Source organism: Amphiprion ocellaris, chromosome 11 (genome assembly GCF_022539595.1).
Source record: "Amphiprion ocellaris isolate individual 3 ecotype Okinawa chromosome 11, ASM2253959v1, whole genome shotgun sequence".
NCBI lineage: Eukaryota > Metazoa > Chordata > Actinopteri > Pomacentridae > Amphiprion > Amphiprion ocellaris.
The window spans coordinates 17,670,970-17,685,106 of record NC_072776.1 but is presented as its reverse complement, the minus strand read 5'-3'; the positions used below and the strand labels follow the sequence as shown (position 1 = coordinate 17,685,106).

General features: G+C 40.3%; 1 protein-coding gene across 1 annotated transcript in view; it reads left to right on the top strand.

Annotated features, from left to right (window-relative positions):
* Positions 1 to 14,137, top strand: part of ptpn4a (protein tyrosine phosphatase non-receptor type 4a) — a 76,555-nt gene that overhangs the window by 57,127 nt on the left and 5,291 nt on the right. Inside the window, exons 15-24 of the mRNA XM_023287193.3 lie at positions 34 to 195; positions 5,180 to 5,339; positions 6,872 to 6,955; positions 7,091 to 7,147; positions 7,447 to 7,603; positions 8,525 to 8,691; positions 10,277 to 10,367; positions 10,547 to 10,608; positions 12,330 to 12,476; positions 13,132 to 13,260. Coding sequence (XP_023142961.1) covers positions 34 to 195; positions 5,180 to 5,339; positions 6,872 to 6,955; positions 7,091 to 7,147; positions 7,447 to 7,603; positions 8,525 to 8,691; positions 10,277 to 10,367; positions 10,547 to 10,608; positions 12,330 to 12,476; positions 13,132 to 13,260 — 1,216 coding nt within the window. The remainder of the gene's footprint in view (positions 1 to 33; positions 196 to 5,179; positions 5,340 to 6,871; positions 6,956 to 7,090; positions 7,148 to 7,446; positions 7,604 to 8,524; positions 8,692 to 10,276; positions 10,368 to 10,546; positions 10,609 to 12,329; positions 12,477 to 13,131; positions 13,261 to 14,137) is intronic.

Here is a 14,137-nt window from a genome sequence, read left to right as displayed (position 1 = left end):
CTCGGCTCTTAAACATGTGTGTGTATTTGTCAGGAACTCTCTGTTTGTGCAAGAGGGGACACGGATACGCCCATCGTCAGTTGGCCACCTGGTTGATCATGTGATCCACGCCTCGCCCAGCCTGCCTGTCTTCTCCTCCAATCACAAGTCAGCATCGTCCACGCAGGCCAACAGCATCAGCCTGGACTCTACACCGTAAGTCTCTCCCGCTGCTAGATGCTTGATGAAATGATTCTTTTCAGCAGTAAAATGTGTCACTGTCATTCTCATCTTTACATCTCTCTCTCCTGTTTCTTCTTTCTTCCTTTGTATTCTTCTCATTTGATGTAAATCCCGCCCACGTTCTTTAAAGCTCTTTCTCTCTGGGAAAAACATCAGCTTGTGACTCGGTGGCAGAGCATTGGTTAGATCATAATTTCACTGCTTCATAAATAGAACACCCCCTCCAACAGCCACCCTTTAATTTAGAAGTTACATTTTACTCATCAGCATTCGTCTCAGTCTGTCTGACTATACTGCTGAGTTGACAGTTTTTTTTTAAATGTCTGTCTGTGGCTTCACCCAACAGTTCACACCCTCTCCCAGTGTCACTTAGCTGGCCCCATAGGAAAGATGAATCCTTTGAAAAACAGCCTATAAAATGTGTTTATAGCGGGTAGTAGGGTGGAGAGGTTGTGCAACAGGGCTGAACTAGGAATTAGTGTGTGTTTGTATGTCTATTTGTGCTTCCTGCATGTCCTCAGACAGTGGTCACACACTATAAAGTATCTGGTGAAGTCCTTTAACTAATGAAGCTCCACAGTCCTATTCCAAGACCTGAGATGTTCTGTTGATGCTGAGGGAGTGAGTGAGAAATGAAAGAGCTGGAGAGATGGAACATTTCTCAGTTGGAAATCAGAGTGGTTAAGTAACATTAAAGTGGTAGTTCCTCTGCCTACAAAGCTACACACGCACACACAGACAAACACACACCAAGTTGGTGGCTCATCTCTCTGTTACAGAGCCAAAAGATGACATAATCACCTGCTCTGTCTTCCTTAAACAACACACACACACTATCCATGCATGTGGTGTTATTGGCTTCATGTTTTTTGTCCATTATGTTATGAAAATATTGTGTTTTATGCTGAATTAATTGCTGTAAGGTTTTGTTAAATAATACAATTTTCATAATGAACTCAGAATTCTTAAAATTTATGTGTGGATTATTATGAGCTTTTTTTCAGCTTTTCTCTGACAATTGTTTTGATAGAGTTATTGGAAATATCACCCGTCCTCAACCGGAATATCACAGTATGATTATGAAAATGTTTCTGCTTGATTTGTACCTGAAAGAATAAAGGTCACTTATTCTGCTCATGTATATATGTTATTATTGTGCAGTTGATCTCAGAAAACCATTCAGCTTCCATTCATCAGTTCATTTGCTATAACGGGTCATGAGAGCGGGTTATCCTGAGCCTATCCCAGCTGACATTGCACAAGAGGCAGCTGGACTGGTTGCCAGTTCATCACAGAGATAACGCAGACAGACAGAAAGACGCTCACACCCACTACTGTGGCCAAGTTAGAGTCACCATTTAACCTACTATGCATGTGTTTGGACTGTGGGAGGATGCCAGAGCACCCAGACAAAACCCTCACAGGCACAGGGAGAACAAACTTCACACAGAAAGATTCCAGTTGACCAGTAGGTTCGAACATAGAACCTTCTTGCTGTGAGTTCTAACAACTGTACAACCATGTCTCCCAGCATTTGACTTGTAGCACACATTTGCCATAATGTTAAAAATGATTCAGACTAAACAGAGCTGCTCACCTGATGGCTCGATAGGGTTCATTTGACAATGCACTTTGTTTCAGGCAGAGGAAGCTTGGTGAAGATGAATACATTTTTGTATCAGTATCAAAGTCCCAATTTCACAATATTCATGTCTAAATCATTTTTTAAACTACCAGTAAGATTAGTTTTTCTAGTTGACTGTATTTGCTGCCATGAAAAACCCAAGGACTAGATAAGAAATTCCTCAAATCAGTTCGCTTCTGGACCTACCTAATCTTGGATATTACTTTTGGGCTACAAGCAGAGAAAATAGTCCACTAGTTTCAAATTCCAAAAGTAGGTTATTGTCAAAAGAAACAAATTCATGTTTTTAATCATCTCTCTTAGCTTCCATGGTTTTAGAATTACTTCCTCAACCCAGTTTTGATGTCTACTTAAAAGATTTGGTTCCAATCCAGATTACACTTCGGTTGCTGGAAACTAACAGTTCTAAATAACTACCTCTTTGCACCAAATAGATTAAATTCTGACTTACACATTACTGATCTTAAAGATTAAACACATCGACTGTATATTTGCAATCTCCACTGATATCACTCAACCGAGTTCCATAGTTTCCAGATTGACCACTTTGCTCAGGCCCATAAACTCGATTTCCCCAATGTTCCTAAAAGATTTTCTCTCAGTTCAATGGAATTAAATTCGAATCTGCTTTCACTCTTGCAGGACAGTTGTTGTGCTTTGTGTCAGTTCCACATATTCTCGATGCAACAAACCTATAACTCGTGGAACCACTTCTCTATAATGTTCTGTTTTTAGTTGCATAAAGTGAAAACTATCTGTTTAGCTAGCCACAGTAAATTACAGTGATGGTCTTTAAAATGCAGTGACTTTATTTCCCTGACAGTGTCAGCATACAAAAAGGTGCAATTATACAGTACATTGTAACACAGCATTGCATGCAACTGCATCGTTATGCTATGGTAAATTATCTTGTATGCTGTAATCAGGCCCATTTCTTCACAGATTCAAAGCAAAGACGGGAAAATAATTTGGCTTGAAAACTGGGTGTGCGCTGAAAGAGTTTTTGAATTTGTCTTTTGGTGGTTTTGAATGCAACATGCTACTTTATAGCAACTTGATTTCAACGTCTTGTGTACCCTCTTGTGATTTTTTCATAACTGCACAGATTTAGTTCTATCTTGTGTCATGCTTTTACAAGTTTCTCAAGCAAAAGACAATTAAAGATAAAGATAAAGTTCTTTATTTCTCCCCACTCCAGGGGAAATTTACATTGTTACAGCAGCTTATGTAACAGTAGACATAGTGATAAGAATAAAATAATAATAGAACAATAGTAATAATATTTACAATATATACAAGGGTGACAGATGAGGGTAAAGTGGCTTAACAGAAAAAATAAAGTTTAAAAGTGCAGAGATGTGCAGTGCAAGAATGTCAGTGCAAATTTATGGTTTGAGGTGGTAATGATGTAGTCCAGTTTATGTTAACATCAGCCAGTGATGCTGATGTTGTAAAGTCTTATAGCAGATGGGATGAAGGACCTGTGATAGCGCTCTTTCTTGCAGGGTGGATGTCTCAGTCTGCTGCTGAAGGAGCTGCTTAAAGACACCACAGTGTCATGCAGTGGGTGAGAGGGATTGTCCATGATGGATGTGAGCTTTGACAACATCCTCCTCTCACCCACCTTCTCTATGGAGTCCAGGGAACAGTCCAGGACAGAACCAGCCCTCCTGACCAGTCTGTTTAGTCTCTTTCTGTCCCTTTCAGTGCTCCCTGCTCCCCAGCAGACCACTGCATAGAAAATAGCAGACGCTACCACAGAGTCATAAAATGTCCTGAGCAGAGTCCTGCACACTCCAAAGGACCTCAGTCTCCTCAGCAGGTGGAGACGACTTTGGCCCTTCTTGTACAGAACCTCTGTATTGTGTGTCCAGTGATACAATGAAATTATTTCATTTGCTTCATCGTAATTGGTGCTGACGATGTTCAAACCTCTTCGTCCCAGGATCTTGTCTAAGTTGTGGTCTCATATGTATATGTTTGTGTATCCATTTCACTTGTCTGTGTTGTGTTGAGGACATACAGTGATGTAGGAGGATGTGCAGTCTCGGCTCAGGCCTGCTGTGCTCTGCCCTCCTTCTCAAAGCCTGACCTGGTTTTGACCCATAATAAATGTTAGTTTGCGTGTGTGTATTTAAGACATAAAGTGACACCAGTAGCAGCAGCCAAAACAAAGATAATGCTCTTTGACTGCTGCTCCCGTCCTTAAGGAGTGCCTGAGCACGATCTCACACACGCACACAGACATAAGAGTGAAATGCCTGGCTTTTACCCACCAGAGAGTGAGCCATGAAGCTGCTGAAAGCCTTACCTGACTGACGTTGTTGTTTCACCGTACACACAGTCTGCCTTTTATTGTCTGCATGATGGAGGGGGGTGGGGGGTAGGGGGATGTTTTCCTCTCTCTTGCAGCTCTTTTATTGAGGTTAATGCATTGTGACTAACACAGGGCTATTAAGCCTCTCTGTCTCTTGCAATCTCTTTCTCTCTCATTCCCCGCTATCTGTTTTTCTCCATTTGTCTCTTTTTCTTTCAGTCCACCTCTTAAACAAATAGGAAGACCTTTAGCGAGACCATTAGTTGTGTATTTATGGTACCTGTATGCTTGTGCCTTTGGTTACCAACCCACTATAAAACACACTTCTTAGAGCTAAAGACCAACTAAAAATCTGCAATTTCTGCGATTTTAAAGAATTTGTAATTGTTTAGAATGTATCATGGTTTGGGGGCTGCACAGTGGCGTAGTGGTTAGCACTTTCGCCTTGCAGCGAGAAGGTCCCTGGTTCGCGTCCCGGCTTTTCCGGGATCTTTCTGCATGGAGTTTGCATGTTCTCCCTGTGCATGCGTGGGTTTTCTCCGGGTACTCCGGCTTCCTCCCACAGTCCAAAAATATGCTGAGGTTAATTGATCATTCTAAATTGCCCGTAGGTGTGAATGTGAGAGTGCTTGTTTGTCATTGTATGTAGCCCTGCGACAGACTGGCGACCTGTCTAGGGTGTCCCCTGCCTTCGCCCGAGTCAGCTGGGATAGGCTCCAGCCCCCCCGCGACCCTAGTGAGGATTAAGCGGTGTATAGATAATGGATGGATGGATGGATCATGGTTTGTTCTATAACAACTTATGGGACAAACAATGGTACACATTATCATGCAGAATAACGATCAAACGAAACACATCGGCACATCTAGCGAATGTTCTTTCCTGTCTGATTACTTATCTGAGTGACACACTTTTCTCCGCCACTTTTTTCTTTTTCTTTATTTCTACTTGTCTCTCTGTCTGACTGTCTTTCTCTCTCTGTTTCCCTCCCCAGGTCTCCAGATGGGGTAGATGGCCAGCCTCCAGCTCTGCCCCCCAAGCAGCTGAGCAGGAAGACACTGAGCCAGATCATTCAGGCCCACTCCCAGCAGAGCCTCCTGGACAACCACCTCAACGAGATGTATGATGTTCCCGTAAACGCTGACAAGACCACGGTCAGTATGACAGCACAAATCCTCATTATGTTGGATTCACAAAGTTTGTAGAGTGCCCAGTTGCATGAAGCATTTTTACCTCCTCCATCCTGGAGGTCCTTGCAGACTGTATCTGCTATAAAAACGTCACCAGTGCCACTTCTTGAATGTTGCCAAGCATGACATATTCACTCTGCCTCGTAGAACTATGATTAAAATGGATGTACCATTTATTGTGATTCGTTCCTGTTGCATCAAATTTGAGAGTCACAGTTTAGAATTTTAAAACAGATTCAATAACATCAGTGTCACTGACTTATTGTTATAAGGCTGTTATTTATTCTCTAATTTACAGTTCTGATTACACGAGAATGAAAATGTCAGTTTTTCCCGGAGATTTTCTAGTGTCACTCTAGCCTCATAATACAGTCAAATAGACTTTTTCAAAATTTCAAAATTCTTCCAAATAACTCTTATCCATAGAGCCCAAGGTTGTTGTTGTTACTTTCGAGCTTTTTAGATATTGCTGACTAAATTTTGAGGATGTTTTTACAAAGAAAGCGAAGACAAATGGGTAAATTAAGGTTAAATTTTCATGTTAGTCATGAATAACCTTGAGACTGCAAATTTAAAAACTGCACCAACAGCTTAATTTTAACATTTTAATATGTTTTAAATAGTTTTGCAAAGTCAACTTTTCTTCTTTTTTGTTTTTTTCATAACTGTTTGTCTGCCCTTTGGCCTGCTTTTTTGGAGTTTGGCAACCGATCAAAACTGGCCAATGACAAACTGACTGTGACAGTTGCAGTGAATGCAAAAGAAAACTGAAAGAGCCTTTGTTGTCAGCTTCTTATAAAAAAGAAGTTATTTGTTGACTTTACCCAACAAAGTGGTTTCTGTTTGGTTCTGCCTTATCTTTTAGCTAAACATTTGAATAGCCACAAATGTTCAGTTTCTACAGTTGGTGTTATAATAAAGATTTGACTTGTCTGAGCTTGAGCAGTGTTATCATGGCAACATTACCATATCATTTCTCTCAGGAATTTTCTTTGAGAAGCTTGATGTTAACGTTGAACAAACCACTTGGTTTACTGTCCTCAGCTCTCAAAAGCTGATTAGCCTCTTTTTGTTCATTGTTTTGGTTCTAACGCATATATACTGGTTTATTTATAGAGCTGAAATATAAGTAAAGGCTGGATCTACATTGTCCAAAAACACAAAGTGAATAAAGTTAGTTCATTTCTGGTAGATGTGAAATCAAACAATTGTTTATTTCCATAAACCAGTCTTGTGTGGTGGATTGGCACCTGCTTGTTTTGATGTTTTTTCTGCTCCCTAGTGGCCAGAAATAAATTAGTGACACTCTAAATCTCCATTATATTTTCATTGTAGATGTTTAGTTAACATTTCAATCAAAACCAAATTTACACTGAATATAACACAAGTAAATGTGTATACCTTTTGTTGACCAGCTTGTTAAGTATACAATATACAGGAGAAGGATGGTATAAAAGAGAATAGGATGTAAATTTGACTTCTCTGTGTTCTTCCAGTTAAATGGAGTAGTCCCTCATGATAATCTGGTCCTTATCAAGATGAGACCTGATGAACATGGACGTTTTGGCTTCAATGTCAAGGTGAGACACCTGGTCAAAGCCTTTGTTGCTGTGCATCATCTGTATGCATCATGTAATTCACACTCCCTGCCTAAAATAATAACTTTACCCTTAATCAAATAACAAACATTGGTAACATGTATCTGATGTGTCCAGGGTGGAGCTGACCAGAAGATGCCTATCATTGTGTCAAGAGTGGCTCCGGGAACATCAGTAAGTCAACAGCCACCTCATATACAGAGCTGCAAACTAGTCTAGAACACCTCACCTTCACTCACACTTCTGATTTGTTACTTCAGTAACATCAGTCACCACAAGGGTTGCTGATGGTTGGTAGTCAGTGGTTAAGAGCCACTTTGAATCACCTTAGCTATAGCATTTTCATCTCTGTGGATGTTTTCTTTCCAGCTGTAAATGTTTTATCGATCTAAAACTTATTACATAACACAAAAACTTCTATCATGCGTCCAGTGGTTTCATTCTTCTATTTTCTTTTCTCTCCGTCTCTTTAGGCTGACCTGTGTGTGCCTCGCCTTAATGAGGGCGACCAGGTGGTGTTAATTAATGGGCGGGACATCTCAGACCACACCCATGACCAGGTGGTCATGTTCATCAAAGCCAGCTGTGAGAGCCACTCTGGGGAGCTAATCCTATTGGTCAGACCCAATGGTACGTTGTCCACATTGGCCAAATCTTCAGAATATGAGCCATTAACATATGTTACATTATATATTACCAAGCCAGCTTTTTCAGATGGTTCAGCATGCTACATCAGCGTTACATCTGGCAGTTACTGGGTGTAAATGGTGAATTTTTATGAAAGAACTGGTATGTGTTGTGCAACTGGTTGTAATTTAGTGATTGTAAACATTTGTTGCAAGTGTTATCTGGGCTAAGTGTATCGTATGAACAGCTGGTGCAGCCCACTCCTGAAAATTAACAGCTACACATGTGGTTACAAGCTTTGATTCTGCTTCTGGACTGCTCAGTCTCATTTTTGTAATTGCAAATGAGTTCTATGATGTTGTACATTTAGGTTTCTGTGCATCTCAGCTATATGGATTCGCCATTTAGGAACATGCCAAAGCATTTCCTTTAATCAGCATAAGCGAAGCGGGGAGAGAAGCTTTTAAAGATGATGAAACAGAAATTCTTGGTATTGTAACTGGGTCAAAGAGGGATTTGAACATTCTATCCTCTCATACATCAAAGCAGATATAAGATTGCATCAATGTATTGAATGGCTGTCAATTCTCATCATCGGATTTTGCTGTTGAAATATATGTGAACAAGTATTTGCCCAGAGATGAACTATGTATGAACTTTGAGCAGTGCGCTGTTTTTGATTTTGATTACTTTGAGCATGCCTTTATGTTTAAGGTTTATTTTCTTTACATGCTCGATTAATCAACTCACCCGAGGCTCAGCCTTCATAATTCAGTTCAATTTCAATTCAATTTTATTTATATAGCATAGATTCACAACATATGTCATCTCACAGCGCTTAGCACAGGAAGGTACCGACTTCACAAATTAGAAAAATAAACAGCCCCATACATATGAACTGTATTTCTTTTGTGATCCATTCAGCCATCTATGATGTGGTGGAGGAGAAGGTGGACTCGGAGCCAGATTTTCAGTACATCCCAGAGAAGTCCCCTCAGGACCCTGCCCAGCTAGACCAGCATGCTTTGAGGGACTCTATGGTCACACTGAAGGAAGGCCTGAGCAGTGGAGCCATATTGGCACAGTTTGATGTGAGTATAAAGACACAAAAAAAATCACATAAACAGAGTCTACGCACATATGCTCGCATAGAGATACATGCATCCAAGTGTAATTTCAGGTATGAGTCAGTAGTTTTGGATTAATAGCAGTATTTCTCCACAATTACGCGTCGTGCAAGACCTCCCCAAAAGAATGCAGGGTTTCCTCTACATTCATTCAGCAGCAGCGGCCCGCTGCTGCTGAATCCCAGCCGCAGCTCCTTCAAATTTCTTTTTTCTTTTTTTAATTGTTGCAAATACACCACCGCCACATGTTTCCACCTTCAAAGCAGTCTTGTACTGTGTCAGGTACTCACGAGTACCAAAGTAAACTACAGATAACTATTTTGCTCAGTATCTACTCTTTGATATGTCGGGTTAATTACTCATGAGAGCGCGGCCTTGAAAGTGACGTCAAGTCAAGCACCCAGGCATCAGGTCAGAGAGTCAGAGGAGTGTCGTCTTGGAAAATAGGGCAGCGACTTACCGGAGAAAAGTTATTAGCTTAAGATAACTCATAATATATTTTACAAGTTAAACAGACATTCGCAAAATATTGATGGCCAGCTGACGTTACGTAGCATATCGGTAGCTTCAGTTAATTGGGCCCGGTGCCAACTCAGTGTCGCTAACGTGAGTAAACTATTGATAGCATTAAGCTAATATCTACACACCATGTATGAATAACTGCTAACTGCATTTTCAGATGAGCTTGTTCAAATATATTTTTTTTTTATTTTAACATTCAGCCTTTAAAAAGCCATTTTCAACTGGCCATTCAATAAATAGATTGTGCATGGAAAATCTGCAGTCAAGTGTTATTTGTTTACGTTGCCATGGCTCCCGGGGAGCCTGCCACAGCTGCTGAAAAAAATCCTAGAGGAAACACTGGAATGTTATTCCAAAAATAATAACCAAATATCTGTTCATTTAGAAATATAATGCCTGCACTACATACCTGCTATTGTTTTGTGTTGTTTTCATTTAATTAATGTGCAAGATAATGATAATGTAGCAATAATAATAGGAAATCTATTTACCTAATTTCTCCAGTACTGATAGTAGAACTGATAACATAAGAGCATATTGATCTTCTGGTCTTTAAACTTTGGCCCCATGGCTCATTTCATAGCAGTTTCAATATCCACTTGTCACTGTGAGTGCAATAAAAGCTTGACCAACGTGTTAATCTATCAGAAAACCACAGACAGACAGATGTCCACCCTAAGCATTGAAAAGTCAAGCCAAATCATCTGTTGGCAGCTATGCCCATCTACCAACCCTAAAGCAGTCAGCCACAAGGCAACACTGACTAGGCTTACTTTGTTGAAGAACTGTCTCTAACTTCTTTCCTCCTCCATATTCCTAAAACGTCCAATCGTTTATCATCATCTCTTAACAGCTTTCTGTTTAAATGCTGGGTTGTACTACTGATTGTGAGGAGGAATGTTAAAAACAAACACTCAGATATATGAATGCACGCAGAACTTGTACATATTTACATACACCAAGTTTGAAAAAAGCCTGGTTTTACTGATCTTCCACAGCTTTGATCTTTGTGTTCTTTCTTCTACAGCAACTGTACAGGAAGAGGCCGGGGATGACCATGCTGTGTGCCAAATTACCTCAGAACGTTTCCAAAAATCGCTACAGAGACATCTCTCCATGTACGTGACTGCACATGGCTGACTATTTCTGTTAGCGTGTGCTGACATTAACCTTTTGTTCCTCTCTCTTTCTCTCTTCTCCACCCGTTTTCCTCTTAAACTCTTTACTCTCTAACTTTTTTTTCCCTTTTGCTGTTTTTTTCCATGTGTAATCTTACCCTCCTTCTCTCCCCTGACAGATGATGCCACACGGGTCATTCTGAAAAGCACAGATGACTACATCAATGCAAATTACATCAATGTGAGTTTGTTCATCCACATTTTTCTCTTTCATCTTTTCATCAGCGTCTCTGCATTTTTCCTGTTCGAAGCATGGTAGGTGGTCTGCTCTGCTAACCATCAAAACACATGTTGAAACGCTATGCTGGCTATACTGCTGAATAAATTAACCGCATCAGCTTTATGTTGTGGGTGACATTGTGAGTTAATGTTGTGCATGTTTTTGAGTTAGCCAGACAATTGTCTTTTCAAGCTAGCAGCAGCTTGTGTGTATGATAAGAAGGCTCCAAACTGAGAAGATGCGCTTTTGGAGAGATGTTTTCTATCTTTATTTAGTTTTTTTATGTAATCCTATTTCAAACATCTGCAACATGACAGTTTTTTCCGTCTGTTTAAGTCATGCTTTTTTGGTTGTCAGACATAGGTGTTTGCCCTGTAATTGCTATATTGAACATGTAAAAACCTTCACAAATAGAGTAGCACAGTGAAAAATAGCAGTTATGGAAGTGTGCTCAGTTTACTGGAAAACTGCATCAAAGATAGATTTTTCAAACATATTTCATCATTGTTTACTCTGTGGTTTAATTAATAGTCATTGTGAGCACCAAGGATGCTGGCCCTGACTTCTCAGTCAAATCAACCCTTTATGTGCACTAATAAATTTTCTCATCACTGTCATTATTTATTAGACAGAATATGATCTGCTGTCTATTGTCAATCTGACAGTGACCAGGGACAGTTAAAAATGATAAGATGTTCAGTTGCGACTCTCATTTACTTTTGTTTACTTTGGAACACCATGGCCACATTAAACATGTAACATTTGTGGACCGTTGGCAGAGTGGCTGCTGCAACACCACACTTTTTCTATAATCATATGAAACTAGCTACAGCAGGCATTAGATAGGACATAAGTGGTGCTTATGTGCTGTGCAGATCCACTCTGCACAAATAAGAATAGACCAGTCTTCTATTTCTACTTTTTAATTGAGGTGTGCACAGCCCCTTTTGACAGAAATTGGTCATTAAGTGGATATATTTCTGTTAACTTTAACTACCATCATATATAAAAAGACTACCTTTTATCAAGCAGCGTTTTTTGCTTCTTGATTACTACCAACAGAAGACGGTTGCTTGGTAACTTTATCCCTTACATAGTCTACTGCATTCTGTAAATGTTAACTTATCCAAATTACACAAACTCGGTAAAACAACTTTCACAGCAGTGTGCTGAGTCTAGAGGCTGAAGACACAACAATCCCAAAATTAAAACACATCATCTTGTTTTGCTATAATCCTATGCTATATACATGTGCTGTAGGGGTAGTACCACAAACGGTCTGCATACCTTACATGTTTAATGTAGCCAAAGCATAAATGTTAAGATATTTATTCTGTAAGTAGCATTATACACCCACCACGAGGCGAGAAGCCAAAAAGCGTCCATGAAAATGTATTTATCTGACTAATCTTCTGGTTGTTAAAAAGAATTGTTATAAAATATGTTTTAATGGAGAAACCCCTTATCCTAAAAAATTGGGCCAAGAGGCAAAATTATTCTACTCTCTGTATATTTAATCACGTGTGATTGTATCATTTGTGTTATGTGATCTGCACTTCTGAAAACACACAAAGCTCATCTCTTAAAATGAAAAGAATTTTGAAAAGAATTTTAAAAAGCTGCGGAGTCTAATCAGTAAATCTAATCCCTCTGCATCTCATTCTCTGCCCCTCTCTGTGTAGATGGAGATTCCAGCATCCAGTCTGATAAACCGCTACATAGCGTGCCAGGGCCCACTGCCCAACACCTGCCCTGACTTCTGGCAAATGACCTGGGAACAGGGTTCATCTATGGTGGTCATGCTGACTACACAGGTCGAGAGGGGCCGGGTGCGTACAAGTACTCTTCAAGGACACGGACTGGAAAGCACATATGCATTGCAGCATGTTCCAAGAAATAGTTCTGTTCCAAATGTTTTCCAAAACCTCAACACAAATAGACTATAAAATGTGACAAACATAAGGAGGGTGCTTTGAATTTCGCTTGCCATTTGTAAAAGCCCCAAGTTCTGATACTGTGTGAGTCATGCATGTCTAGTTGAGACACTTAATCCCTTAATTTTTTATGTCAAAATATTTCATTATTTATGAAAACCTGCAAAGCCACACACACTGCCAACTTTTCTGCAACTCGTGTCTTTTGTTAATTTTAGAAAGAAGTAAGTCTTAAACAGGCTAAAACCATCGTTATATAACGAAGTAGCCTCCAGAAGCTGTGCTGGGTTGCAGACAAAAATATCTACATAACTGCATTTTGAGTCCCATGACAGGAATTTTGAGAAACATTACCTTTTTATTGGAGGTTTTACATGTTGTATGAATTATATGTTTTATATTTTTGTAGTGAATGTGATCTCAAGGAGCAGATGGTTAACTGAAAAGCAGAAGAGTCTGACTCCTGAGCTGAGAATAAAGCTAACAGTTGTGACCTGTGAAGTAAGTTAAATGTTTAGTTATTAACAGAATATCTTGTCTGTGTTTATAGGTGAAATGTCACCAGTACTGGCCCAACCCAGACAGCAACGCTACCTACGGAGACTTTACAGTTACTTGCCACAATGAAGAGGGCAACTCAGCCTTCCTGGTCCGGGAGATGACTCTCATGCACACACAGGTAATCGATTGCACACCAAAACAGACAAAGAAAGGAGTGAGGTAAAGCCATAAAGGGGACAAAGTCAGGACGTGTGCGCTGATAACCACAGCAGGTTAGGGAGGACAACAAAGGCGCCACAGAGAAAGACTCTGGGTCCAATCAAAGAGAGGGACCAGTGTCTCAGGAAGGATGAGCTACTCAGGACCCCGAGGAGGTGTGTTGCCATAGTGACCAGTGTGGGCTGTTCTTTTTCTGGCTCCCGCTGCTGCATGCGGGCCACATATTGGGATCTGGTTACCATGACAACCCAACCACCCCAGTCAGTCACATTGCAGAAATAGAGAGCGAGAGAATGAGAAACCAAACAGTGGAACTGAGAGTAGGATGATGATAGTTTGAAAAGCAGGAATAGAGAATGCAAGTTTGTTTTTTTTTTCATTTTGATGTTAAAGTCTTCGATGCTTCCACCCTGACTTCAACTTGTCATGGTAAACTTCAGTTTTCCCTCTTTTTATCCCCTTAAGTTTCTGCTGTAGATACATAACATGTGCCACTATTCACGACAAAATCCAGAAAGGGCTTTTAAGGATGATGAAGGAGGATGACATGTTCCTGCTGTGTGTTTGTGATTTCATGCTGTCTGTGTTTTCCTGATTGCTTCCCCATGCATCGCCCATGTTGCATGACCTTTAAAGTATATGGCTATAAGAGAAGGCAATTAGCATTCTCCTCTGCCTGTGATTGTTGCTATGGAGATAGATGTGTTACCATGGTGATGCAGCAAGGCAGTATTAAAGAGGAACACGGGGGCTCTGAGTCGCACAAGAATCAGTGGTCAGTGCTTGCTGTCTTCTGTAGGCTGTGTGTGTACAAGTCCTCCTGGTGTTCCTGTGGG